The following is a 27159-nucleotide window of genomic DNA, read 5'->3' on the forward strand; positions in this document are numbered from 1 at the left end:
GTTTGATTGTGTTTTCCTGGAATTCTTTCAGGGATTTTTGCGATTCCTCTCTGTAGGCTTCTACTTGTTTATTAATGTTTTCCTGTGTTTCCCTAAGTGTGTTCATGTCTTTCTTGAAGTCCTCCAGCATCATGATCAAATATGATTTTGAAACTAGATCTTGCTTTTCTGGTGTGTTTGGATATTCCATGTTTGTTTTGGTGGGAGAATTGGGCTCTGATGATGGCATGTAGTCTTGGTTTCTGTTGCTTGGGTTCCTGCGCTTGCCTCTCGCCATCAGATTATCTCTAGTGTTACTTTGTTCTGCTATTTCTGACAGTGGCTAGACTGCCCTATAAGCCAGTGTGTCAGGAGTGCTGTAGACCTGTTTTCCTCTCTTTCAGTCAGTTATGGGGACAGAGTGTTCTGCTTTCGGGCGTGTAGTTTTTCCTCTCTACAGGTCTTCAGCTGTTCCTGTGGGCCTGTGTCTTGAGTTCACCAGGCAGCTTTCTTGCAGCAGAAAATTTGGTCTTACCTGTGGTCCCGAGGGTCAAGTTCGCTCGTGGGGTGCTGCCCAGGGGCTCTCTGCAGCTGCAGCAACCAGGAAGACCTGTGCCGCCCCTTCCGGGAGCTTCAGTGCACCAGGGTTCCAGATGGTCTTTGGCTTTTTCCTCTGGCGTCCGAGATGTGTGTGCAGGGAGCAGTCTCTTCTGGTTTCCCAGGCTTGTCTGCCTCTCTCAAGGTTTACCTCTCCCTCCCACGGGATTTGGGTCCAGAGAACTGTTTATCAGGTCTGTTTCTTTCAGGTTCCGGCGGTGTCTCAGGCAGGTGTCCTGCCGCTCCTGGGCCCTCCCCCACGGGAGCCCAGAGGCCTTATACAGTTTCCTCTTGGGCCAGGGATGTGGGCAGGGGTGAGCAGTGTTGGTGGTCTCTTCCGCTCTGCAGCCTCAGGAGTGCCCACCTGACCAGGCGGTTGGGTCTCTCTCTCACCGGGTCTGGGAGCAGAGAGCTGCTGCGGGCCGGGATCCTCGGGTGTGGGACTTCCGGTAAACACAGAACGTGCCCGGTCCTAGAGAAATTCTGCTTCCGTGTGTCCCAAGCTCACCAGGCAGCTTTCTTGCAGCAGAAAATTTGGTCTTACCTGTGGTCCCGAGGCTCAGGTTCGCTCGTGGGGTGCTGCCCAGGGGCTCTCTGCAGCGGCAGCCGAGAAAATATTTCTAAAGCAAACATTTGACAAAGGGGTGATAGCTAGAATCTCCAACAATCTATTAGCAAATAAAGAACTAATTAAAAATAGACAGGAGATCTAAGTAGACATTTCTCAGCACTGACATACAAATGTCAATAGGTATGAAAAATTACTACTGACTTGGGAAATGCCATTTAAAACTACAGTGAGAATGACCATTATTAAAAGAAAAAGGGAGTGTTATACATTGTTATGGGAATGTAAGTTAGTACAGCCCTACACTGAGGTTCTTCCCAAAGCAAAAGACACAGCTACTGTGATTCGTCCGCCCTCTTAGTAGGTTTTTATGCAAAGAAAATTAAATTACGTTGAAGAAACATCTTTCTCCCATATACACCAGCATTTTTTACAGTAACTAAGAAATGAAAGTGACTTCTGTCTACCAAATGACAAAATTGTGTACATTTACACATTGGAATAATGTTTAGCCATAAAACAATTAAATCCTGTTATTTATGACAATACAGGTGGAAATGGAGGTCAGTAGGTTAAGTCAAATAAAGACAGACACAGACAAATTGTCCGTGATATCACCATGGAATCTCACACATTTTTTGTCTCAGAATTTTAAAGGCAGAACAAAGTCTAGGGGACAGACAGAGAGTGGAGATAGAGGAGTGTTGATCAGCTGGTCCTGAGTTACAGTCAGATGTGTATAGAAGTTTTTAGAGTTTTTACCTTAAATAAATAGCATTCATATTATCTACATAGTACCCTTAAAGTTTTTATGTATTGGGTAAAAATTAGTAAAAAAAAAAAACCCAAAATTTTGGATATAAATGTAAGGTGGAAGTCTGTGGAAATTATTGAACATTATTTGTGTTGGATGCAGATGTTCCTGCCTAATCTGAGGTGTTGGGAGTGATGGTAGGACTAAAATTTCAGTAATTGTTTTTCCTGTAGAATTTCTAAAGATGTAATTTAGGATTTTGCATTTCAGTATTGAAGAACTGTAACTATTCAAGCAGTGGTAAGTTTCACCGATTGTTTAGTAAAATTAATCGTAATAGTAAGTGAAATTTTAATGCTTTATTTTTCTTTTTCTTTCACCAGATATATTGAAGCTATGGTTCACTGTGCGAGCACCCGGCACCCAGCTGCAATTGTAGATGATCTTCACACTAAAGTCCTTAGAGAAGCTGTCCAAAATAGCAAGACTACCTTCTCAGAAAACGTAAGAAGCCTTTGATTCCGTGGGTATAGCAAGTTGAGTCTTCCCCATGAGTCGGACGGAATATCTAAACTTGAAAAACCTAAGTGTATCAAAATTTTATCACTAAGTTTGGAATCCATTTGATGGATTCCAAAAGCTTTTACATGTCATTGGTTTCATAATAGCACAGTTAGTGACTGTGGATTAAATAGTATCAGTTAAAAAAACATAGCTTTATTTTTGTTCTTTTGTTTAAAAATTAGCTTAGCTCAGCCTTTTCTAACTAGTCTTGTCCTTAAATGATGAAAACTTTTTATTTATTTCAAATTTCTGTGGTGTGTGTGTGTGTGTGTGTGTGTGTGTGTGTCTGTGTGTGTGTCTGTGTGTGTGTATCTGTGTGTGTCTGTGTGTGTGTATCTGTGTGTGTCTGTGTGTGTGTCTGTGTGTGTGTGTGTCTGTGTGTGTGTCTGTGTGTGTCTGTGTATGTGTGTGTGTGTAGTTGTGCACATGATTACAGGTGCCTTTCAAAAGCAGAGGTGGTATTAGATCCTCTGGAGCTAGAGCTATGAATTGTGAGCAGCCCAACGAGGATCCTGGGAGCAGAAGTATGGTACTCAGGGACAACGTTATATTCTCGTAAATGCTGAGCATTTCTTCATCTTTGTGATAAACATTCTTTACAATTAGTATTTTAGTGCTTTCAGAAGCAAAGATATATGTATTTTTAGCTTCTCTTTATTATGTTGTTTCTTGTAACTCCATTTTCTGTGTGACACCTCTACTCCTGCTGTCGTCTGACTTTGCCTCCAGTTGCTAAACAGTCACACACTGGTGGACCTTTGATGATTCTCTTTTGATTTTCAACTTTATCTATGTCATATTTAGATTAATAACCAGGATAGAGGTGAAATTGAGCCTGAGTATTTCTGGTAAACTAATCATTATTACTCATTTTATGTTAGCCTTTTCTGTGCTACATTCATCTATTTCAGGTAGAACAGAATAAATAAGGGAAATTTGAGCTATTTCCAGCCAATAAGGGGCCAATTATCAGAAACCAAGTCATCCTTCAAGACTGTAGAGTTCAGTTTTACAACTACTGCTACTACCCGGAATAATAATAATAGTAATAATAATGAGTAATAATATAACCTATTATAAAAACATACAGTCACCATTTTTGTTTATCTGTGAATGGATTTCATTTTAGTATGTAGTACTTTTTTCAGTCTGGCAAACTGGCCTATTTGCCATCTTTTGCCTGAATTTCAAGATGGAGTCTTAGGATCATTGATGTCATGTGGGTCTGGGGAGTGGTAACAACACAGTGAATATACACTTTGGGGTGATGTAGAACTTAGGAAATGACTGGAAATAACTTTGTTCAATGTTTTCAGTTATCCCCCAAGCAAGATATTCGAGGATCAAAAACTGAGCATCCTATGATAGGTACAACTAACCAGGGACAAACTCAGACAAATGCCACAACGAAGCAGGACAGTGTGACAATTAAAGGTCTGCAGGCTAATGTGAGCATACCAAAGGTAAAGCTAAACTTTTTGAAATCATTTTCCTGATATAAGAGGGTATTATGTTGTTGTTTGCCTTTTACATTTACCAAAGGGAATGTTAGTGAAACAGTTTGCAGTATCAAAAGATGCATTCTATTCTCTTGATGATCTTATATACATTTTATATAATTAATTTAATATAGCAGACTACTAGTAAACATTTAATAAAATGTTCCATATTTATCCAATAAAAATTTAATTTTGTATTACAAATTTTATCCATTCATATAGTGTGTTTTGATCAAGTCCTCCCAGTTCCTTCCCCTGACCTCTTCCCCACCCTCCTCTGCCACCTTCTCCTCCCCCTGACCTTCTTCCCATCCTCCTCTACCACCTTCCCCTCCCCCTGACCTTCTTCCCATCCTCCTCTACCACCTTCTCCTCCCCCTGACCTTCTTCCCATCCTCCTCTACCACCTTCCCCTCCCCCGACCTCCTCCCCACCCTCCTCTGCCACCTTCCCCTTCCCCTGACCTCCTCCCTATTGCATGTGTGTGCTCTTTCTCTAAATTCACGGAGTCAACACTTAGTCTCTTAGGATGTGCACAGCCCATCGGGACTACATCCTGAAGAAAACTGAGTCTCTTCCTTGGTAGCCATCAATTGACTAGAGCTCCTCAGACAGGGTTAGGACTTCGTTGAGCCCCTACTTTAGCTGATAGTTTAGCTAGCTTGATTTTCTTTTAAGTATAATTTTTTTAATTGAAAAACTTCTTCATACAATACGTTTTTGTCATGCTTTTTTTCCTCCCCTAGTTCATCCCAGATTGCTCCCTACCTCCTTATCTAGTCAACTTTATGTTTTTTCTCTCTCTTTAAAATAAACAGAACAGAAACATACCAAAAAAAAAAAAACAAAAAACAAAACAAAACAAAACAAAATGTACAAAAAAATACAACTCGGTTCATTTTATGTTGGCCAACTACCTCTTGGAATAAGGCCTGCCCTAAAATGAGGTTAATACATGCAGTGTGGCTCCACTGGAGAAAACAGTCTCCCTTGTCAGTGGGTGTCAGTTGCTTCTGAATCCCTCGGCTTTAACTCGTGCGCATCTTTTTCTTCATGCTGCTTCTTGTCTCTCTGGGCTCATATGTGCATCAGCCCTGCTGAAAGACTATTTCCTCGGAGACTCCATCACCTCCGCCTCTTACAATCTTCCCACGTCCTCTTTTGCCTAGAACCTTGATCCCTGAGGGGAAGGGTTCATTGAAGATATCCCACTTAGGACCTAGAGCTCCAAAGTCTATGACTCTTGCATTGTCTAATGGAAGGTTTCTGTGTTAATCACCTCCTACTTCAAGAAGTTTCTCTGATGAGGCACAAGTGAAGCTCTGATCTATGGGCCCAGCAGTATGTCATTAGGACTAATTTTTTTATTTGTATTTGTGATCTAGGTATAAAAGACACCTTTTAAGCTCTGATTTAAGGGCATAGCAGTGTGTCATTAGAGACCATTTTATTGCTGTGTTCACTTGGCATTTAGTAGGTTCTTCCCATACTTTCTCGACCTATCCAGTTTTAGGTTCTTGGCCCCTTTCACCTTGTCAGGCATGGATTCCATCTCATAGAGTGGGCTTTAAATTCAATCAGAAAGCATTTGGTTACTCCCATAAAAATTGCAACAATTTATCTCATAGCCTTATCATTGTGTAGGTTGCAGGGTGTACAGCCAGGAAATATTGATGATTGCCTTTCTCAGGTAGTGTGCAGAGTACCTGCCAGTATCATAAATGATGGCATGATTGTGTGTGAGCCATGTACAGTTGTACGTCATGCCTCGTCATATCTAGAGGACACAGTTTCACAGCAGTTATTCACTGTCTTTGGCTCTTAAGATCTTTCCTGCTCTCTCCCAAATTGGTATCTGAGATTGGGAATAGGGCTGTGACACAGATGTTCTGTTTCTGAGTGAGCACTCTTATTCTCTACATGTTGACAAATTGTAAGTTTTTTAATTAATTGCCATCAACTTTAAAAAGAAACTTGTCTGCATTTCTCTTTTAAAGTGTAGTTGACCACACTCTGGTGGGAGAACACACATCCATAAGTATTGTGGGCAGCACAAAGTGGTCATGAAGGATTTGTTTTTTAAAAGACACAAAGCTGGGTGGGTAGGAAAGGAAGGGATGGAGCTGGGAAGAGTTGGTCAAGGGGATGGGAAGAGTTGGTCAAGGGGAAAGAGTACAGTCAAAACTTTCAGCTGGTAAAAGAGATAGAAAACAGCTTCTTAAGTGTTGAGAATGTATCAATGAATGAGTATAAAGACATACTTAGAAAAAAATTCCACACCGTGTCCACTTAGCAGAACAATATTAGTAGGTTTTCTTCGGAGTGTGACCTATCCAGCCACCAGTTCTTGGCCCAGTTAACAATTCCAAGCATGAATTCTGTCTTGATTAAGCCTTAAGTCTACTCAGAAAGCATTGATCACTCCCATAACACTTTGCCACTATTGTGCTAGTGAGCATATCTTGACAGGAGTCATGGCTGTTTTGAGATTTTACAACTTTTGTCTTTATTAATCTCAGATTTATATACTATTGTAATTGGACTTTTTTATTTGTGTTCGTGATCTAGGTATAAAAGAGACTTTTTAACTTTTCAATTCTGCAATCTGTGTCATTTGTGTGTTAGGTTAACTTATGCTTGTTACAAGCCTCAGTGGAAGAATCTCCAGCCACAGTTCCTAGTAGAAGTGTGACTCATGTTTCCCTGGTGGCTTTGTGTTTTGACAGAATTGCTACACAAGTTCGTATGAACAGGTAAAAAGATCTTATTAATTTGAGCCATGATTGTTGAATGTGAAAAGCCTTATCTATCCTAATTATTCACAATTATTTAAAAAAAAAAACCCACTTGGGCAATGTTATTGATATCGGTTTATTTTAGACAGAGTGCTTCATTTTAAACAGCATAATGACTACATTATTTAAATGTTAACCATTATGTACATTTTCTGTTTCCATTAAGAGGTGTGGTTGAAGAGACTGCAAATAATGTAGACTCGAGTAAAACATCAAATTTTGATAGATATGTTCATGCCAGCAAGATGCAGCCTCAGTCATCTGGGTCTCTCAGGTCAAATGCTGGAGCAGAGAGAGGCAAAGAAATTGCTGCCAAGTTAAATATCCATCGAGTCCACGGGCAACTGAGAGGTCTCGATACCACAGGTAAGCTCCAAATGCTTGTTTCTTTGTCATTTGTAAATGTGAAAGTTTCCAAAAGAAAATGTTTTCTTTTGAGCATTGATGCAATTTAATACTGTAAGCATGAGAAAAGCACTTCTGCATATGTTGTACTCATGGTATTTAACATATTTATATTATGTTCTGTACAAAATGGAAAGTAAGTTTTAGGACTATCTGTGTTCTAGGTCATTCTAACCATCTCAGGGTTTGCTTAGAGTTTCTATTGCTTCAATGAAATACCTTGACATCAAAAAGCAAATTTAGAGAAGAAAGGGTTTATTTGGCTTTCATTTCACATCACAGTTCATCATCAAAGGAAGCCAGAGCAGGAACTTAAACAAGGCAGGAACTTGGAGGCAGGAGCTGATGTGGAAGCCATGTGCTGCTGACTGGCTTCCTCTACATGGTTTGCCCACAACCCAATCTTATGGGGCATTTTCTTAATTGTGTTCCCCTCGTTTCACTTGATTTTAGCTTATGTCAAGTTGACATAAAATTATTCAGCACATGCTTATTTTATCTTTTTGTATAAAGTCATAGCATCTGACATGAGGCTTTAAAAAAGGCAAATTAATTTTTATAATTACCTGTCAACTGTAGTCCTAAAACTGGGGCAGAGCACAGTGGTTTGCGCTGTAAAAGGTCTGTAGATTGTAGTGGTGACCAGTTTGCCCTTATTTATTAGATCATAAGCATTACATTATGTAACTTGAAACCCACCAGCGAGAATAAAAACTTATTAAAAACAAAAGTCCCCGGGAATTTCCGTAGTACATTGGCATAAAATGCAGAACAAATGTAAATTTTTGTTTATACTTATGTTTGAGATTCTCAGTCTCATGGCATTTGATAGCCACAGGGAGCCGAGGTCAGTGCAGTGTCTGAGCACAGTACTCTGGGCTTTCTAGGGGATGCCTTCATGTGGGAGTAGACTGCTCACAAGCTTAAACAGATTTCTCACCTTATCCCCATCCTTAAAACTAAGTTCAAGAGATTTAAAGAGAAATGCAAATAATTAATCAGAAGAATTTGAGAAAATGGAGGTTCATTTTACTGCATTGCATCTCTAAGCAGTGCGTTCATGGCAATGTCTAATAAATTCCAGTTCTGTAACATTTTAGTGTTAAGCTATCTCTCAGTAAAAACTATACTTTTCCTAGGAAATAATGATTTTCCTGAGGCCAAATAATTGAAATAATTGTATTTTATCAATGATGAAAGCTCCTTAAAGTACTTTACCAGAAAGCTGGTTTATTTAACCTTTGTTGACAGAATTCTTCAGTCTCTCAAAAACAAATTGATAAATTCATTGTTAACTCTGGAATTGTCTTTACTTCTTTGTAAACTTTGTAGACAGCATTATTTTCTTTTCATGTTCTATTTATTTTTCTGCCTTTTCAGAATACCATGATACCTTTTTAGTACAACCCATATATTAGCATCTGATTTTTACTTCTTTCTTAAAAATATTTTCATTGTGCTCTCTCAATAAATAGACATTGGAACCTGTGCCATCACCGCCATCCCCTTTGAAAAGTCCAAAGTATTATTTACTCTTGAAGAATTGGATGAATTTACTTTTGTAGATGAGACAGATCAACAAGCTATCCCAGATGTCACACGGATAGGTCCCAGTCAAGAAAAATGGGGCTGGATAATGTTTGAATGTGGACTTGAAAATTTAACTATAAAAGGTAAAACTTTAACCTCTAAGTTCTGCTTAGGAGGGGACAGTTCAGTTCCACATAACTGAAATGTATTTAACAGCTGTAAGTTGTAGCAACCTGTATCAACATAATACAGCAGAAACTGTGGAACTTGGTTTTACCTACAAGGGGTGCATATACATCCCAATTATGTAAGTGGTAGTTCCTTCCACAGCCAAATATAGTCCTTCTGTCACAAACCTTGGGGCCTCACAGGGCTGCTGGATTTAGAAATTCCTGAGTCTACTGGACACCCCCCCCCTTCTTTTTCAGAGTTTAGAGCCTTGCCATATAAGAAGTAAATGTTACATGTGACTTCTTCCTTTCGTGAAAACTACTGATTTTCATTTGTTTCTTATATAGACGAGGGGAGGAAAGGAAAGCAGGAAGAGGAGTCTTATATGGTGGTTATGAGTGATACTTTAAAGTAGGAAAGTTGAGTTGTATGACTTTCAGGCTTGGCCTTACAGGATACAGTAATGTAGATACTAGACGCTGTATGTCTACTTCCTTACCTGGAAAGTCCTACTTAACTCTTTCAGATAAAGGCTAGTGAGGAAAAACATGAGCTTGATGAAGTTATATACAGATATTTTGGAGTATAACAGTAAAACACATATCTACTTTTTTCCTAACAAATGACTCCCTTTATTTTTATAGGAGGAAGACAATCTGGTGCAGTTTTATATAACAGTTTTGGAATTATGGGTAAAACTAATGTCACAGAAAGGGGTGGTGTGCTGACATCCAATAATTCTTCTGATTCTCCCACGGGCAGTGGCTACAATACTGATGTCTCTGATGATAACCTACCATGTGACCGAACCAGTCCTTCCTCTGACATAAATGGAAATTCAGTTTCAGATGAACAGGTTGGTAATTTTCTATTGATAACTAATAGTTTGGAAATAGAGAACTATATACTCAATTCAAAATCAATTTCTAGAGCATTGAAATTGGTCTCCTTGTCATTTCCTGTTTTAGAGTTGTAACGTTTTGTTGAATGTAGTATGACTAGCGTATAGTTCCTGAATGGGAATATATAGCTATGGTGCATATTCCTGCCCATTATAATACCTACCTAGCACAATACTCTGCTTATGTTAACACATAATAAACATCTGTGAACTTATAGAATTTAAGAAAAGTAAGCCTTGATTAATTAATTAGCTTTTAGCTAATTTTAGAAGTCATTTTATGCTAATTGGTAACATTTATATAAGTAATAATGTTTTTACCAATATCTACTTATTTTAGATATCATCATAAGTAATACCTTATATTCAATTCATTTATTATTTTTATTGTGGTAGAATTTAATTGTGATAAATATGGTAAAAGCAAAATTATTTAAAATTCCATATTGTTGAAAAGTTGGATTATTAACTGTTTGGTGACCTTGGACAAACAAGCAAGAATTTAGTGACTGTATACAAATATACATATAAGTTTCTGAGAATAAACAATGAAAGCATAAGTGAGCACCCTTTCATTAAGAAATAGATTGTGGGCACCTATTATACACACCTCTGAACCCCATTTCCTGGGGATTATCTATTTTATTTCTCTATGTATGAGAGACAGATGTATATGTGGGTATGGGGTATGCCACACCTTACATGTAGATATTAGCCTTTCCCCTGACCTTGAGACAGATTCCTCCAATGCTGTGTAAACCAGGTTGGCTGGTCTTTGAACACTGGAGATCACCATCACCTCCTAAATTACAGACCACAAAAATTATGTTTTGTGGGTATTTTGGTTTGTTTTGGTTTTTTGGTTTTTGTTATTGTTTTTAATGTAGCTTCTGATGATCCAGACTCAGGTTGTCAGGCTTACTGGGCAAGTGCTTTTACCCACGGAGCCATCTCCACAGCCCTAGGGATTTATTTGGTGCATATGTGTAGAGTTTATCAATTTCCATAACAGCCTGATGGCTCAGCAGGTAGAATCGATTGCTAGGGGGCCAGCTTGGCAACCAGAGTTTGATCCTTGTGAAAGTAGGACGAGGAAACTGACTCCACAAAGTTGTCCTTTGACCTCCATGTGTACACCATAGTACTCTTGCACCCACACTTATACATCATGTTCACACACAACCCATAATAATCATAAATAAAACTTTAAGTCAAACAGTTTCTTTATTAGTTCTTTAGAAGTGTTTGGGGGTGAGGGTCCATTAGAATTTTAATGAAGAGAATTAAGACATGTGGCTATGTACTAAACAATTCCTTTAGTGTTCTGTCCTTACGTTTTGAAAAACTACAGAATATTTTATAAAGATTCATTTTTATTTTATTTGGAGAAATATTTTGCCTGTATTTATGTCTATGCACCATGTATATGCCTGGTGCCAACTGAGGCCAGAAGAGAGTGCTGGATCTCTACCATGTTTGGACTGGGACTTGAGCCCAGGTCCTCTGGAAGAGCAAGCAGCCAGTGTGCTCTCTAGCCTCACTTTATAGAATTTTAAGGGCCTTTCTTCCAGATCTTATGCTTCTTGGATTTTCTTACATTTTATCCAGGCTCCGTGTTATTTTTTCCATTTCTTTACAGAATTGTTTCTCCTCAAACCTGGGTATTCCCTGGAAATTATATTCATGACACTAATTTCCTTGACTCCCTGATATTTCCACTATATAGTGATACTTTTCCATGCTTTTACAAACCTCATGAGCTATGACATTACGTGTGCCATGGCTCCAGAGACAAGTCAGCGGTGGTCATTTGAGGACCATGCGTGTTGCAGCAGTGATAATGCATACGCCTCCTTCCTTTTCTCAAATGCCAAATTCTATACCTTTATACACTCAAGGGCCTGGCCTACAGCTTCTTGAGAAATCAAGGTTTCAGATTTTATTTACTATGTTTTGTGATACTGAGGATTACACTCCGGCCCTTACAGCATGCTATACAAGACGTAGCTCTACCACTGAGCCACCTCCTCAGGATAGACGTTGGTTTTGTTGGTGGTGGTTTGTTTTGTTTCTGGTTTTTTTACTCATTCATTTCTTTGTTTATTCACTTTACATCCTGATCATAGCCTCCTAACCTCCTCTCCTCTCAGCCCCATCCTCATAGGTCTCTCTCCCTCTAATCCCTTTTCCTTCTAAGGAGAAGGGAAGGAGAAGCCCTTCTTGGCTCTCACCCTGCCCTGGGACATGACGTTCCAGCAGAACTAAGTGTATCCTCTTCTACTGAGGCTCCACCAGGAGTTAGGCTGGGGGAAGGTGATCCAGTGGCAGGCAGCGGAGTTAGAGACACAGCCTCTGCTCTAATGGTTAAGGAGCCCACATGAAGACCAAGCTGTATATCTGCTAACTATATGAAGAGGGCCTAGGTCTAGCCCTGCACGCTCTTTGGTAGGTGGTTCAGTTTCTGAGTCTCCCCTGGGCTAGGTCATCAGGGTGGCAGTAAATGCCTTTGCTTGCTGAGCCATTTTACTGGGCTCCCATATACTCTACTTTGAAAAAGCTAAAAGCCAAACCTGTAGTCCTAGGTCCTCAGGAGGCTGAGACAAGAGGATCTCCTAAAAGCCCAGGAGATCAATGCTAGTCTAGGCTACATAGCAGAGTTTTCTCTTAAAAACAGAAACAATGTGAGAATGATTGTTCAGTGACACTCTTCTTTAAGATATAACTGATCAGTACTCATGTTTAATTGCCATGCTTAATAAATCATGAGAACAAAAAGAGTATAGAATGGAGAGCCACCCCGGTAGCTACTTTAAATGCAGGAGCCCTGAAACTTAATACCAGCAAGTAGTCAGCCACTGGATCTCAGTCTTCATCAAGGATTTTAAATAATCTTAAGTTCTAAAAAATGTACTGCAGAGTATGTCAGTATCTTATTGTTAAACTGAATCAAACAAATCTTTGATTCCTGGTTATTTGGACAATTGACTCATCATGGACTATATAATGTAATCAGATTCTTTTCTTTTTAGGTATCCTTGAATTACACCAAAGAATCGGAAACTTAATTTTGGTTAAATTATTTATTTCATGCATTCATTTTTTTTTTCTTTTTAAAGGTTTAGATGAGGCTCTTTGGGGAATCTCTAAAACCACTTCACTATCAGCAGCTAGAGGTACTAGAAGTCAGAGTGCTCTCCTCCCGGCTCCTTCCCAGTGCTCTATGCTGTAGGAACCAAGAGCAAGCCCTAGGTTCCCTAAGTTAGCAGTACAGATCCAGCACAGGGTGCTGTGTCCCTAAGGCAAGCCCTTGTTACCTTAAAAAAATCTAATTAATTAAAAGCATTAAAAGTACTATTTATTTTAGAATCATGCTTTTGGAGAGTATCAGTGATTACTTAGGGTATAATATTTAAGATCAGCCATCTTCAAAAACAGAAAAAGCCCTGACTTAGGGCAGTACAAGTAAACAATACACTTTCTCATGACTTTTAAGAACTGTAGTAATTTGGCTTAAGAAATATAATGACCTAATTGTTTTCAAAATGTAAGTTCCTGTGAAGAATTTTGTTTATATTGGGTTGGGGGACCTATAGGTTTAAATTAGAATGTCAGCCAGCTGACTTGAAGGACCTAGGTTTTACCAAGTCTGCCTTCCTCTTCTGAGGAAGAACTGGGTGGGTGAGGGACACTCCAAATTGATGTTACAACTTCCAGCTTGAACGTTCCTTTCCAGACCTGATTAAAATTTGGTTTATTCTAATTTCTATACTATATCATTATCTGAGGCTTTAAGTGGTAACTGGTTCTATACCGTGTATGTATCATATGTTTGTTCATCAAAGCTTTTTAAACCAAATAAAAACAAGAGTTTGCAAAGTGAAAAACAAAACAAAACAAAAACAAAAACCAGAAACAGTGAACTGAAAAGCTTCTTTAAGGCAAAAGACATGGTCAATAGAACAAAATGGCAAGCTACACAATGGGAAAAGATATTTACCAACCCTACATCCAGACAGAGGACTAATATCCAAAATATATAAAGAACTCAGGAAATTAGACTCCAAAAAAGAGCAAAATAACCCAATAAAAAATGGGGTACAGAGAACAGAGTTCTCAATAGAGGACTCTCCAATGGCCAAGAAAAACATAAAGAAATATTCAAAAGTCCTAAGTCATCAGAGAAATGTGAATCAGAACAACTGGTGAGATTCCTCCTACTCCAGTATTATCTCTTGAATACAGAAAATTCAAGTGATGGCACATGCTGGCAAGGATGTGGAGCAAGAAAAACATCCTCCATTGTTTGTGGGAATGCAAACCTGTATAGCTATTTTGAGCAATACCCACAGATCAGGGCTCTATGTAAAGATGTAGTCTGTTAAGCCTGATGAATGAAAAGGTTTTGTGCCTACAGTGCTAATAATCCTGTCTTAATGGTTCTGGAGGATCAATATTGTTTTTGGCTTTTTATATAGGATGAAGGAGTTGAATCTGATGATTTGAAGAAAGATCTACCTCTAATGCCACCACCTCCAGATTCATGTAGCATGAAGTTGACCATTAAAGAGATTTGGTTTAGTTTTGCAGCTCCCACCAATGTGAGATCTCCTGCACATGCATTTTCTAGGTAAGAAATTTCAAAGTGTAATTTTGTCCATCCACTGTTCTCCTTATTTCAGACAGTTTAGTATTCTGTGTTGTGTACTTCCTGAACTATTTTTCTGACATATCTAATACCCTTGAGTGCTAGCTTGACTATTTTTCCCCTCTTTCTCTTTGAATATTTTCTATAGATACTATATATTCAAATTTCTTTCCTAATATTTTGGTTGTATTTACTTAACTTGGTGCCTTAGATTTATGTTTTATTTTTCATTTCAAACATGTTTCTCCTTCGTCCTTCCAAGTGTCCATTTCTTATTGATATGTTTATAACTTAGTGACCAAAAGGAAAAAATATTGTCAGGTTAAAATAGCATTTAGTGCTTGAAATACAAAGTTTGATCTTCACACTTTTTTTTTTTTTAAAGGCAGCTGAACCTCTTAAGCACTGCAACCCCTGCTGTTGGTTCATGGCTGGTTCCTATTGATCAACTCAAGTCATCCTTAAACAAATTAGACACTGAGGGGACCTTGCGAATTTGTGCTGTTATGGGATGCATAATGACAGAAGCATTAGAGGTGTGTCTTTTAATTATATAAGGTATCAGACATACTTTGTTACTGTAAATGATTCATTACTATTAATAGTTTGTTGGAAGGTACCAGATCTCTAAGTCCTTAATTACTAAATATCTTTGATTATAGGAGCTTTTATACGTATAATTCTGTCTTTTGTTTTTATTTGGTTTTCAGAATAAAAGTGTACATTTTCCTCTAAGAAGTAAATACAATAGACTTACAAAAGTTGCTCGCTTTCTCCAAGAAAATCCTTCTTGTTTATTATGTAACATTTTACACCACTACCTGCACCAAGCAAATTACTCCATCATTGACGATGCCACGATGGTGAGTAGCAGCTTCAAGGAAGCCAATGTTCTATAGAAATAGTTCCAGATGGCAAGGCTGAGAAGTGTGGTTGAAAATGCAGGTCACTGATGCCAATTTCTCTGATTGACACTCTTGGAGTGGCTTGTATACAGAAGCTGTCAACATGGATAAAATTTCCCAGCTTGGTGGGTTGAATGAGAAATTATCAAAGATGTAACTGAAAAAGTACCAAACTTCAAGAAGATTAGAGAGGTTGTATGAAGCTAGATTGCTGAGAAGTGAAGTAAAGAACTTGACCGGACATAGTTGTATCCTAGAAGCTAAAAGCATAAATTTCGAGCTAGGAAGTAATCCCTAGAACCACTATGGTTTAATAAAATAGTGATTAATGGCAGAGAGGAACATCTATAATTGTACAACTCAACCCTGCGCCTAGAAAATCAAACTGAGTTTTTAGAATTTCAAGGACATTGCTTGTGTTTTCCTAGCTTCCAAATATTAGAGTATACATAACAGTATTTATCCAAAGTAGGTACCCGTGTATCATATGCACACCTTTCAGTAGGCCAGTGAAAGATATACTAATTATTGGGCTTTACAAAGATGTCATGTCTAGAACTGCAGTGGCACTTCGTACTTTTTAGGAATTGGAGACAAAGTTATACTGCATAAGCCTGACATGCTCATCATTGTTGCTGTGGTCAGAGAAGCTACAACAGACAAACTTGACAGCATTAACTGTGAATGGATACTCTACATACCAAGACAGGAAGCCAGAGACTAGGGACAGACTAACCAGAACTCACCAAAATGGCTGTAATTAATTCTAAGAACGCTGTCCTCTGTGATCTCCACTTGATCGCCTCTTTTTTTTTTTTAATTTATTTAATACTTAATAATAGTTCTTTGGTTTCCAGGCAAACATCCCCCTCACCCTCCCCTTCCTTATGGGTGTTCCCCTCCCAACCCTCCCCCCATTGCCACCCTCCCCCCAACAGTCTAGTTCACTGGGGGTTCAGTCTTAGCAGGACCCAGGGCTTCCCCTTCCACTGGTGCTCTTACTAGGATATTCATTGCTACCTATGAGGTCAGAGTCCAGGGTCAGTCCATGTATAGTCTTTAGGTAGTGGCTTAGTCCCTGGAAGCTCTGGTTGCTTGGCATTGTTGTACATATGGGGTCTCGAGCCCCTTCAAGCTCTTCCAGTTCTTTCTCTGATTCCTTCAACGGGGACCTATTCTCAGTTCAGTGGTTTGCTGCTGGCATTTGCCTCTGTATTTGCTGTATTCTGGCTGTGTCTCTCAGGAGCGATCTACATCCGGTTCCTATAGGCCTGCACTTTTTTGCTTCGTCCATCTTCTCTAATTGGATGGCTGTATATGTATGGGTCATATGTGGGGCAGGCTCTGAATGGGTGTTCCTTCAGTCTCTGTTTTAATCTTTGCCTCTCCCTTCCCTGCCAAGGGTATTCTTTTTCCTCATTTAAAGAAGGAGTGAAGCATTCACATTTTGATCATCCATCTTGAGTTTCGTTTGTTCTAGGGATCTAGGGTAATTCAAGCATTTGGGCTAATAGCCACTTATCAATGAGTGCATACCATGTATGTCTTTCTGTGATTGGGTTAGCTCACTCAGGATGATATTTTCCAGTTCCAACCATTTGCCTACGAATTTCATAAACTCGTTGTTTTTGATAGCTGAGTAATATTCCATTGTGTAGATGTACCACATTTTCTGTATCCATTCCTCTATTGAAGGGCATCTGGGTTCTTTCCAGCTTCTGGCTATTATAAATAAGGCTGCGATGAACATAGTGGAGCACGTGTCTTTTTTATATGTGGGGGCATCTTTTGGGTATATGCCCAAGAGAGGTATAGCTGGATCCTCAGGCAGTTCAATGTCCAATTTTCTGAGGAACCTCCAGACTGATTTCCAGAATGGTTGTACCAGTTTGCAATCCCACCAACAATGGAGGAGTGTTCCTCTTTCTCCGCATCCTCGCCAGCATCTGCTGTCACCTGAGTTTTTGATCTTAGCCATTCTCACTGGTGTGAGGTGAAATCTCAGGGTTGTTTTGGTTTGCATTTCCCTTATGACTAAAGATGTTGAACATTTCTTTAGGTGTTTCTCAGCCATTCGGCATTCCTCAGCTGTGAATTCTTTGTTTAGCTCTGAACCCCATTTTTTAATAGGGTTATATGTCTCCCTGCGGTCTAACTTCTTGAGTTCTTTGTATATTTTGAATATAAGGCCTCTATCTGTTGTAGGATTGGTAAAGATCTTTTCCCAATCTGTTGGTTGCCGATTTGTCCTAACCACAGTGTCCTTTGCCTTACAGAAGCTTTGCAGTTTTATGAGATCCCATTTGTCGATTCTTGATCTTAGAGCATAAGCCATTGGTGTTTTGTTCAGGAAATATTTTCCAGTGCCCATATGTTCCAGATGCTTCCCTAGTTTTTCTTCTATTAGTCTGAGTGTGCCTGGTTTGATGTGGGATCCACTTGGACTTAAGCTTTATACAGGGTAATAAGGATGGATCAATCTGCATTCTTCTACATGTTGACCTCCAGTTGAACCAGCACCATTTGCTGAAAATGCTATCTTTTTTCCATTGGATGGTTTTGGCTCCTTTGTCAAAAATCAAGTGACCATAGGTGTGTGCGTTCATTTCTGGGTCTTCAATTCTATTCCATTGGTCTATCTGTCTGTCTCTGTACCAATACCATGCAGTTTTTATCAGTATTGCTCTGTAATACTGCTTGAGTTCAGGGATAGTGATTCCCCCTGAAGTCCTTTTATTGTTGAGGATAGCTTTAGCTATCCTGGGTTTTTTGTTATTCCAGATGAATTTGCAAATTGTTCTGTCTAACTCTTTGAAGAATTGGATTGGTATTTTGATGGGGATTGCATTGAATCTGTAGATTGCTTTTGGTAAAATGGCCATTTTTACTATATTAATCCTGCCAATCCATGAGCATGGGAGATCTTTCCATCTTCTGAGGTCTTCTTCAATTTCTTTCCTCAGTGTCTTGAAGTTCTTATTGTACAGATCTTTTACTTGCTTGGTTAAAGTCACACCGAGGTACTTTATATTATTTGGGTCTATTATGAAGGGTGTCGTTTCCCTAATTTCTTTCTCGGCTTGTTTCTCTTTTGTATAGAGGAAGGCAACTGATTTATTTGAGTTAATTTTATACCCAGCCACTTTGCTGAAGTTGTTTATCAGCTTTAGTAGTTCTCTGGTGGAACTTTTGGGATCACTTAAATATACTATCATGTCGTCTGCAAATAGTGATATTTTGACCTCTTCTTTTCCGATCTGTATCCCCTTGATCTCCTTTTGTTGTCTGATTGCTCTGGCTAGAACGTCAAGAACTATATTGAATAAGTAGGGAGAGAGTGGGCAGCCTTGTCTAGTCCCTGATTTTAGTGGGATTGCTTCAAGTTTCTCTCCATTTAGTTTAATGTTAGCAACTGGTTTGCTGTATATGGCTTTTACTATGTTTAGGTATGGGCCTTGAATTCCTATTCTTTCCAGGACTTTTATCATGAAGGGGTGTTGAATTTTGTCAAATGCTTTCTCAGCATCTAATGAAATGATCATGTGGTTTTGTTCTTTCAGTTTGTTTATATAATGGATCACGTCGATGGTTTTCCGTATATTAAACCATCCCTGCATGCCTGGGATGAAGCCTACTTGATCATGGTGGATGATTGTTTTGATGTGCTCTTGGATTCGGTTTGCCAGAACTTTATTGAGTATTTTTGCGTCGATATTCATAAGGGAAATTGGTCTGACGTTCTCTTTCTTTGTTGTGTCTTTGTGTGGTTTAGGTATAAGAGTAATTGTGGCTTCGTAGAAGGAATTCGGTAGTGCTCCATCTGTTTCAATTTTGTGGAATAGTTTGGATAATATTGGTATGAGGTCTTCTATGAAGGTTTGATAGAATTCTGCACTAAACCTGTCTGGACCTGGGCTCTTTTTGGTTGGGAGACCTTTAATGACTGCTTCTATTTCCTTAGGAGTTATGGGGTTGTTTAACTGGTTTATCTGTTCCTGATTTAACTTCAGTACCTGGTATTTGTCTAGGAAATTGTCCATTTCCTGAAGATTTTTGAAGTTTTGTTGAATATAGGCTTTTATAGTAAGATCTGATGATTTTTTGAATTTCCTCTGAATCTGTAGTTATGTCTCCCTTTTCATTTCTGATTTTGTTAATTTGGACACACTCTCTGGGTCCTCTCGTTAGTCTGGCTAAGGGTTCATCTATCTTGTTGATTTTCTCAAAGAACCAACTTTTGGTTCTGTTGATTCTTTCTATGGTCCTTTTTGTTTCTACTTGGTTGATTTCAGCTCTGAGTTTGATTATTTCCTGCCTTCTACTCCTCCTGGGTGTATTTGCTTCTTTTTGTTCTAGAGCTTTTAGGTGTGCTGTCAAGCTGCTGACATATGCTCTTTCCTGTTTCTTTCTGCAGGCACTCAGCGCTATGAGTTTTCCTCTTAGCACAGCTTTCATTGTGTCCCATAAGTTTGGGTATGTTGTACCTTCATTTTCATTAAATTCTAAAAAGTTTTTAATTTCTTTCTTTATTTCTTCCTTGACCAGGTTATCATTGAGTAGAGCATTGTTCAATTTCCACGTATATGTGGGCATTCTTCCCTTATTGTTATTGAAGACCAGTTTTAGGCCGTGGTGGTCTGATAGAACGCATGGGATTATTTCTATCTTTCTGTACCTGTTGAGGCCCGTTTTTTGAGCAACTATATGGTCAATTTGGGAGAAAGTATCATGAGGAGCTGAGAAGAAGGTATATCCTTTTGCTTTAGGATAGAATGTTCTATAAATATCTGTTAAGTCCATTTGGCTCATGACTTCTCTTAGTCTGTCTACGTCTCTGTTTAATTTCTGTTTCCATGATCTGTCCATTGATGAGAGTGGGGTGTTGAAATCTCCCACTATTATTGTGTGAGGTGCAATGTGTGTTTTGAGCTTTAGTAAGGTTTCTTTTACGTATGTAGGTGCCCTTGTATTTGGGGCATAGATATTTAGGATTGAGAGTTCATCTTGGTGGATTTTTCCTTTGATGAATATGAAGTGTCCTTCCTTATCTTTTTTGATGACTTTTAGTCGAAAATTGATTTTATTTGATATTAGAATGGCTACTCCAGCTGCCTTCTTCTGACCATTTGCTTGGAAAGTTGTTTTCCAGCCTTTCACCCTGAGGTAGTGTCTGTCTTTGTCTCTGAGGTGTGTTTCCTGTAGGCAGCAGAATGCAGGGTCCTCGTTGCGTATCCAGTTTGTTAATCTATGTCTTTTTATTGGGGAGTTGAGGCCATTGATATTGAGAGATATTAAGGAATAGTGATTATTGTTTCCCTTTATATTCATATTTGGATGTGAGGTTATGTTTGTGTGCTTTCCTTCTCTTTGTTTTGTTGCCAAGACGATTAGTTTCTTGCTTCTTCTAGGGTATAGCTTGCCTCCTTATATTGGGCTTTACCCTTTATTATCCTTTGTAGTGCTGGATTTGTAGAAAGATATTGTGTAAATTTGGTTTTGTCACGGAATATCTTGGTTTCTCCATCTTTGTTAATTGAGAGTTTGCAGGATAGAGTAACCTGGGCTGGCATTTGTGTTCTCTTAGGGTCTGTATGACATCTGTCCAGGATCTTCTGGCCTTCATAGTTTCTGGCGAAAAGTCTGGTGTGATTCTGATAGGTCTGCCTTTATATGTTACTTGACCTTTTTCCCTTACTGCTTTTAATATTCTTTCTATATTTTGTGCGTTTGGTGTTTTGACTATTATGTGACGGGAGGTGTTTCTTTTCTGGTCCAATCTATTTGGAGTTCTGTAGGCTTCTTGTATGCCTATGGGTATCTCTTTTTTTAGGTTAGGGAAGTTTTCTTCTATGATTTTGTTGAAGATATTTACTGGTCCTTTGAGCTGGGAGTCTTCACTCTCTTCTATACCTATTATCCTTAGGTTTGATCTTCTCATTGAGTCCTGGATTTCCTGTATGTTTTGGACCAGTAGCTTTTTCTGCTTTACATTATCTTTGACAGTTGAGTCAATGATTTCTATGGAATCTTCTGCTCCTGAGATTCTCTCTTCCATCTCTTGTATTGTGTTGGTGAAGCTTGTATCTACAGCTCCTTGTCTCTTCTTTTGGTTTTCTATATCCAGGGTTGTTTCCATGTGTTCTTTCTTGATTCTTCTATTTCCATTTTTAATTCCTTCAACTGTTTGATTGTGTTTTCCTGGAATTCTTTCAGGGATTTTTGCGATTCCTCTCTGTAGGCTTCTACTTGTTTATTAATGTTTTCCTGTGTTTCTCTAAGGGAGTTCTTCACGTCTTTCTTGAAGTCCTCCAGCATCATGATCAAACACGATTTTGAAACTAGATCTTGCTTTTCTGGTGTGTTTGGATATTCCATGTTTATTTTGGTGGGATAATTGGGCTCCGATGATGCCATGTAGTCTTGGTTTCTGTTTCTTGGGTTCCTGCGCTTGCCTCTCGCCATCAGATTATCTCTAGTGTTACTTTGTTCTGCTATTTCTGACAGTGGCTAGACTGTCCTATCAGCCTGTGTGTCAGTAGTGTGTCAGAGTGCTGTAGACCTGTTTTACTGTTTTCTTTCATCCAGTTATGGGGACAGTTATGCTTTCGGGCGTGTAGTTTTTCCTCTCTACAGGTCTTCAGCTGTTCCTGTGGGCCTGCGTCTTGAGTTCACCAGGCAGGTCACTTGCAGTAGAACAGTTGGTCTTACCTGTGGTCCCAAGGCTCAAGTTTGCTCGCGGGGTTCTGTCCACGAGCTCTCTGCGGCGGCAGCAACCAGGAAGATCTGTGCCGCCCTTTCTGGGAGCTTCTGTGCACTAGGGTTCCAGATGGCGTTTGGTGTTTTCCTCTGGCGTCCGAGATGTGTGTGCAGATAGCAGTCTCTTCTGGTTTCCCAGGCGTGTCTGCCTCTCTGAAGGTTTAGCTCTCCCTCCCACGGGATTTGGGTGCAGAGAACATTCTCAGTGTATGTGTAACTGTAGCAGGTTTTATTGTCAATTGAAACTCTGCGTAATGTTGAACTAACTAAAGATCTAAATTTAATTCCTTTATCTGTACGTGGGCATTTTGAGATTAAAATTAGGTCTTCATTGTTATTACAGAGTGATGGGCTTCCTGCATTGGTAACTTTAAAGAAAGGTCTAGTTGCTTTGGCAAGGCAGTGGATGAAGTTCATCGTGGTAACGCCTGCCTTTAAAGGAGTTAGCCTACACAGACCAGCGCAGCCACTGAAACCTCCTGCCGCTGTGGACCACGAGCATGAGGAGGGACTAGGCCTGGATAATGGAGGCGGGCTTCAAAGTGATACTAGTGCTGATGGCGCAGAATTTGAGTTTGATGCAGGTAACTTTTGTTCAGGGTACTTTCCTTTCCTCAGTGCAAACACTGTGTTCTTGTGGGAATAGCTTCATATCAATAATATTCCTCTTTAAACGATTCCAATCAAGACCTTTTGCCTGTAATTATTCCCAAGTTGATTGTAGAAGGAAATTCTGACTGTTACGTACTTGATCAATTTTAATAACTTTTGTCCCAAATTTAAAAATACTGTGGTTGAACTATGCAGTTGTGAATTTTGTGAATCTAAATTCACAATGACTTTGGAATCTTTTTATTTAACAGATTTCATAATTTAGTTTTCTGAGGTTCTGTAGGCCAGTGAATATGTCTAATAGAGACAGCTTTTATAGAAAACTTGTAAACAAAATTCTGCCTTTTAAAATCGTATTTGCCCTTTGTCTGTTTTTAAAGGAGTTTTGTTTTATCACCTGTTACATATATTTTATTTTAAATAAATTTGCAGGCCTGAGCTGAGCATATAAATCTATACATAGGATATGATGCATCTGAACAAGGTGGTATACTTTTTTAAAATGTATGTTTTTACCTTAACTTTTTGCCAAAGATTAATTTTGTATTATGATGATAGATTGTCTCGTAGTGTATTGAAAAAGAGTTAAAAGTATTGTGGGGCAGAAGTACTACTGTAGGAGAAAAGCCCTAAAATTAAAACATTCACAACATTTATTTAGCTTAATTAAAAAATGGTTTTAATAGGTATAAGAAGTAGCATGTATTTTATTGCTTATTATCCCGAGTTTGTTATGCAGAGAAATTGAATTAGTTCAGTAGCTACCTTCCAAACACTAATGATGCCTGTGTTCATTCCTGACACTCTGCATATTCTAGAAGGTGACTGAATTGGTTGTTGGTCACTGTATCAGTTATATGGACAGTGTACGCTCAGATTCAGGTTGGAGAGTAAGGAAACAAAAAAATAAAAATTATAAACATTGTACATCTCATTAGATCATAAAAATGTACAGTAATTATACAGACCGGAATGTTGGAGATGCTTCAAATAAATATGTGATGGTATGTATAGAACTCACTTGTCTTTGGAACCATTTCAGCCACAGTCAGTGAACATACAATGCTTCTAGAAGGAACAGCTAACCGGCCACCACCTGGGGGCTCTGGACCTGTCACTGGAGCGGAAATAATGAGGAAGCTTTCTAAAACACACACCCATAGTGACTCTGCATTAAAAATAAAGGTACAGGACTGCTAGCTTTGATTAGAGTTTAAAACTTATAGAGGCAGCCTACATTTTTTTTAATTTCAGTGTTAAATATTTTAGATGTCTATTCTAATATTCCAATAGTTTAATTGAAATTATTAACTTTATGTTGGTTAATAAATTCAGTATATAGATTTCCATTAAATTTGTACCATCAATACTTAATACCTAAAGACTACTAAACCTTTTTTTCCTTGTTGAGTATTATATACAATAAAATTCAGTATGGAAAATGTTGATAATATTGTCATTTTGTTTTAGTGAGATCCTTTTAGGCTGTATATTATTAATACATGTTTAGGTTGGGTTTTTACAAATTGCAATCTTAATTTATACTCCATTGTTTTAACAAGTTTAAAGGATGCTTGATAAAGAGGGACAGGACAGCTAAGTGAGTGGACTAGCATTGGAGGGACAGCACTCTCACTTGAGTCCTGCCCTGTAAATTGAAAATCTTCTGACTGAAATGTGCTTCAGCTTCTTTATTTGTAAGGCCTGGGTTTTGATAGCGCCCTCCGTTGGAAGACTGTGGTGAGGAAATGCTGAGTGAAGCTGTGACAAGTGTGTCTGACACTTTGTATTGCCATGCTTTCTTGTGCTGTTTTGTTTGCTTTTCTAAGAACTGAATATCCGAGTTATTGATACTGCTCTTACTCAAAGTCTGCATTCAGACTAACACTGAACCTCAGAATAGTTTTGACATTAAAATTTTCAATTTCAAAATAAAAGTATAAACAAAAACACATGAAAAAGGGCTAATATCTCTCAAATAAACAACGGAAGTATTTTTAATCACTAAAAGATATTATCTATAGGATTAGGATAACAAAACTTGCTATTATATGTGCAGATAAAAGAAAACAGTCATTCTCATACAATATTAGAATATTGCTGTATGACAGAATTTTTCCTGGAGAGATTCTACACACGTCTAGTCATCCCCAAATGGAGAACTCCTGACAGACCAAAGTACAGATACCACCAGAATCCAACTTGGTGAACCAGTGGGTTTTATTGGGGTTACTTACAGGAGTAGGAATGGAAAGCTCCAATCTTGGAGGGAATTGTTTTATAAGAGGTTTACATGGTTGTGACTTTTTTGAAGGACAGTGTGCCATGCATAAGTGAAAATATTTCTATGTCAGGGACTTTTATTCTGGAAGTGACCATAAATGATCAGATAGATCCTAGAGCTTTCTTGTCTATACTATAGTATAAAAAAGTGGATGTGACATAATAGAATTAAACATTAGAGGGCCAATAAGTTATGTTAACTGTTATAAATGACTACTACAAACCCTTTCTAAAATGGGGTATGTTTATGTGCAACTGTAGATGCCACTGGACTTATATGGACTGAATTAATAGCAAAATATAGGTGTGTGTGTGTGTGTGTGTGTGTGTGTGTGTGTGTTACGTTTCTATTGCTGTGTAAAGACACCTTGACTGAGGCAACTTATTAAAAAAAAATTTAAATGGAAGCTTACTTAGAATTTCAGATGGTTATAATCTGTGCCATCATTGTGCTAAGCATGGCAGCAGACAGGCAGGCATGGCAATGGAGCCGTAGCTGAGAGCTTACTTGTTAAGACAACCAGGAGACAGAAAGAGAGATCTAACTGGGAATGGCATAGGCTTTTGAAACCTCAAAGCTCACCGCCAGTGACACACCTCCTCCAACAAGGCCACACCTCTTAATCCTTTCCAAACAGTTCTACCAACTGCAGAACAAGCATTCAAATATAGAAGCCTATTGGGGGCCAGTCTCATTCAAACCACCACAGTCTGTATGCTTTTTTAACATATAAATAATATAGGAAGATGAGAAACTAGAAAACTACTGGGGAAAGGATCTAGATTAGAACATAGGACTTCCTACTGAAGTTTCTTATGCTTTTATTTTATCTTAAGTTTTTATTTTGTGTACATATTGCCCTTCAAATTAAAATATTTGTTAGTTTTTAGTATTTAGTCTTAGTATATTTAGTATATTTGAAGTGATAAAAAAATTTTTTTTAACATTCGAGACCCGACAATCCTAGTAGACAAAAAGCACTGTGAATTTAAAGAGTAGAATAGAGTGAATATTTATATAAATAAATACTATTAAGTGTTATTAAGTGCTAGAAGGTAAATATTCTAGTTTCATTTTTGTTTCTATGATAAACACTCATAAAAAGTGACACAGGGAAGGACAGGTTTTATCATATGATAGCTCATATTTCAAAAAGTCAAGATGGGAACTCAAGTAGCTAGTCATGTCATGTTGATAGTGAACGGAGACTATTTGCTCTCAGCTGTGTCTACTTCTATAATGTGCAGGACCCGTTGGCCAGGGAGTAGTACCACTGGCAACCTAGCTAGATTCCCACATCTGTAAGCAGTTAAAACAATCTTCCAAAGACATGGCCATAGGCTATGCCAGCCTTGACAGTTTCCCATTGGGTTGTCTCCCCAGGGACTCTTAGCTGTGTCTAGACCAGTGACAGTCAAAGCCAGTGAGCAAAGATAGTCTAATATCAAGAATTATGGAGTGGAAGTGAGGCACGTGGATTAAAATATCTGACATTTCTTGCTTGGTTATTTATAAAACTGATTTGTCTTTTGTGAAACAAAGTTAATCATCTACTCAAAGAACATTTAAGGGATAAAATATGAAATATGCATAACACATGTTTAGTATGTTTTAAGTACTCTAACTTCCTATGGTGAGAGACTCCTTCCTCTGTCCCCATCTAAGTGAAGGCACATGAAAATGGATAGACCTTTTCCACTTTGTTCTTACGCCTGAGTGGTCTCATGTACTTGAATATGTTGTGTTCTTATCCTTACTTACTTTCCTTCTCTTAGTCAGAAAGCCTCTTTCTGTCAGTTGTCCATGCTTACCTCCAACACAGAGACTGGCAAACATTTCCTTCTTCAGATTTGCTGTGTTTTTATGTCTGTTTTTTGTTTATTTTGTTTATCCTTGGCTGGCCTAGGATTTACTGGAAGATTATGCTGGCCTTGGCAATGCTCTTCCTCAGCCCCCTGAGTGTTGAGATTTTGTTGAGTCCATCATACTTGCCCTGAAAGTATAGCTTATTTTTGATGGTATCAGTCATGTAACAAGTTGATTCATGGTTTTAAATGGAATAGTGTATAAAGGAGATTGATTCTGGATATTAGTTTTCTGGTTCCACAATTAAGCCACAACAGAAATTGCTTCAGGCTCCTCCTTTTCTTCAAACAGCCACAGCATGTTCTTAACACCTAATGACTTGCTTGTG

The 27159-nt window shown here is 38.5% G+C and overlaps 1 protein-coding gene across 13 annotated transcripts in view; it reads left to right on the top strand.

Annotated features, from left to right (window-relative positions):
- The window catches only part of Bltp1 (bridge-like lipid transfer protein family member 1), a 216622-nt gene that overhangs the window by 98535 nt on the left and 90928 nt on the right, over positions 1 to 27159 (top strand). For all 13 annotated transcript variants that reach the window (XM_039101992.2, XM_039101994.2, XM_039101997.2 and 10 more), the window contains 11 exons: positions 2282 to 2402; positions 3779 to 3925; positions 6587 to 6714; positions 6923 to 7122; positions 8637 to 8834; positions 9507 to 9718; positions 14239 to 14390; positions 14794 to 14944; positions 15119 to 15271; positions 22413 to 22653; positions 23724 to 23866. In XM_039101992.2, the coding sequence (XP_038957920.1) occupies positions 2282 to 2402; positions 3779 to 3925; positions 6587 to 6714; positions 6923 to 7122; positions 8637 to 8834; positions 9507 to 9718; positions 14239 to 14390; positions 14794 to 14944; positions 15119 to 15271; positions 22413 to 22653; positions 23724 to 23866 (1846 nt within the window). The remainder of the gene's footprint in view (positions 1 to 2281; positions 2403 to 3778; positions 3926 to 6586; positions 6715 to 6922; positions 7123 to 8636; positions 8835 to 9506; positions 9719 to 14238; positions 14391 to 14793; positions 14945 to 15118; positions 15272 to 22412; positions 22654 to 23723; positions 23867 to 27159) is intronic.

The sequence above is a fragment of the Rattus norvegicus genome, chromosome 2, assembly GCF_036323735.1.
Source record: "Rattus norvegicus strain BN/NHsdMcwi chromosome 2, GRCr8, whole genome shotgun sequence".
Taxonomy (NCBI): domain Eukaryota; kingdom Metazoa; phylum Chordata; class Mammalia; order Rodentia; family Muridae; genus Rattus; species Rattus norvegicus.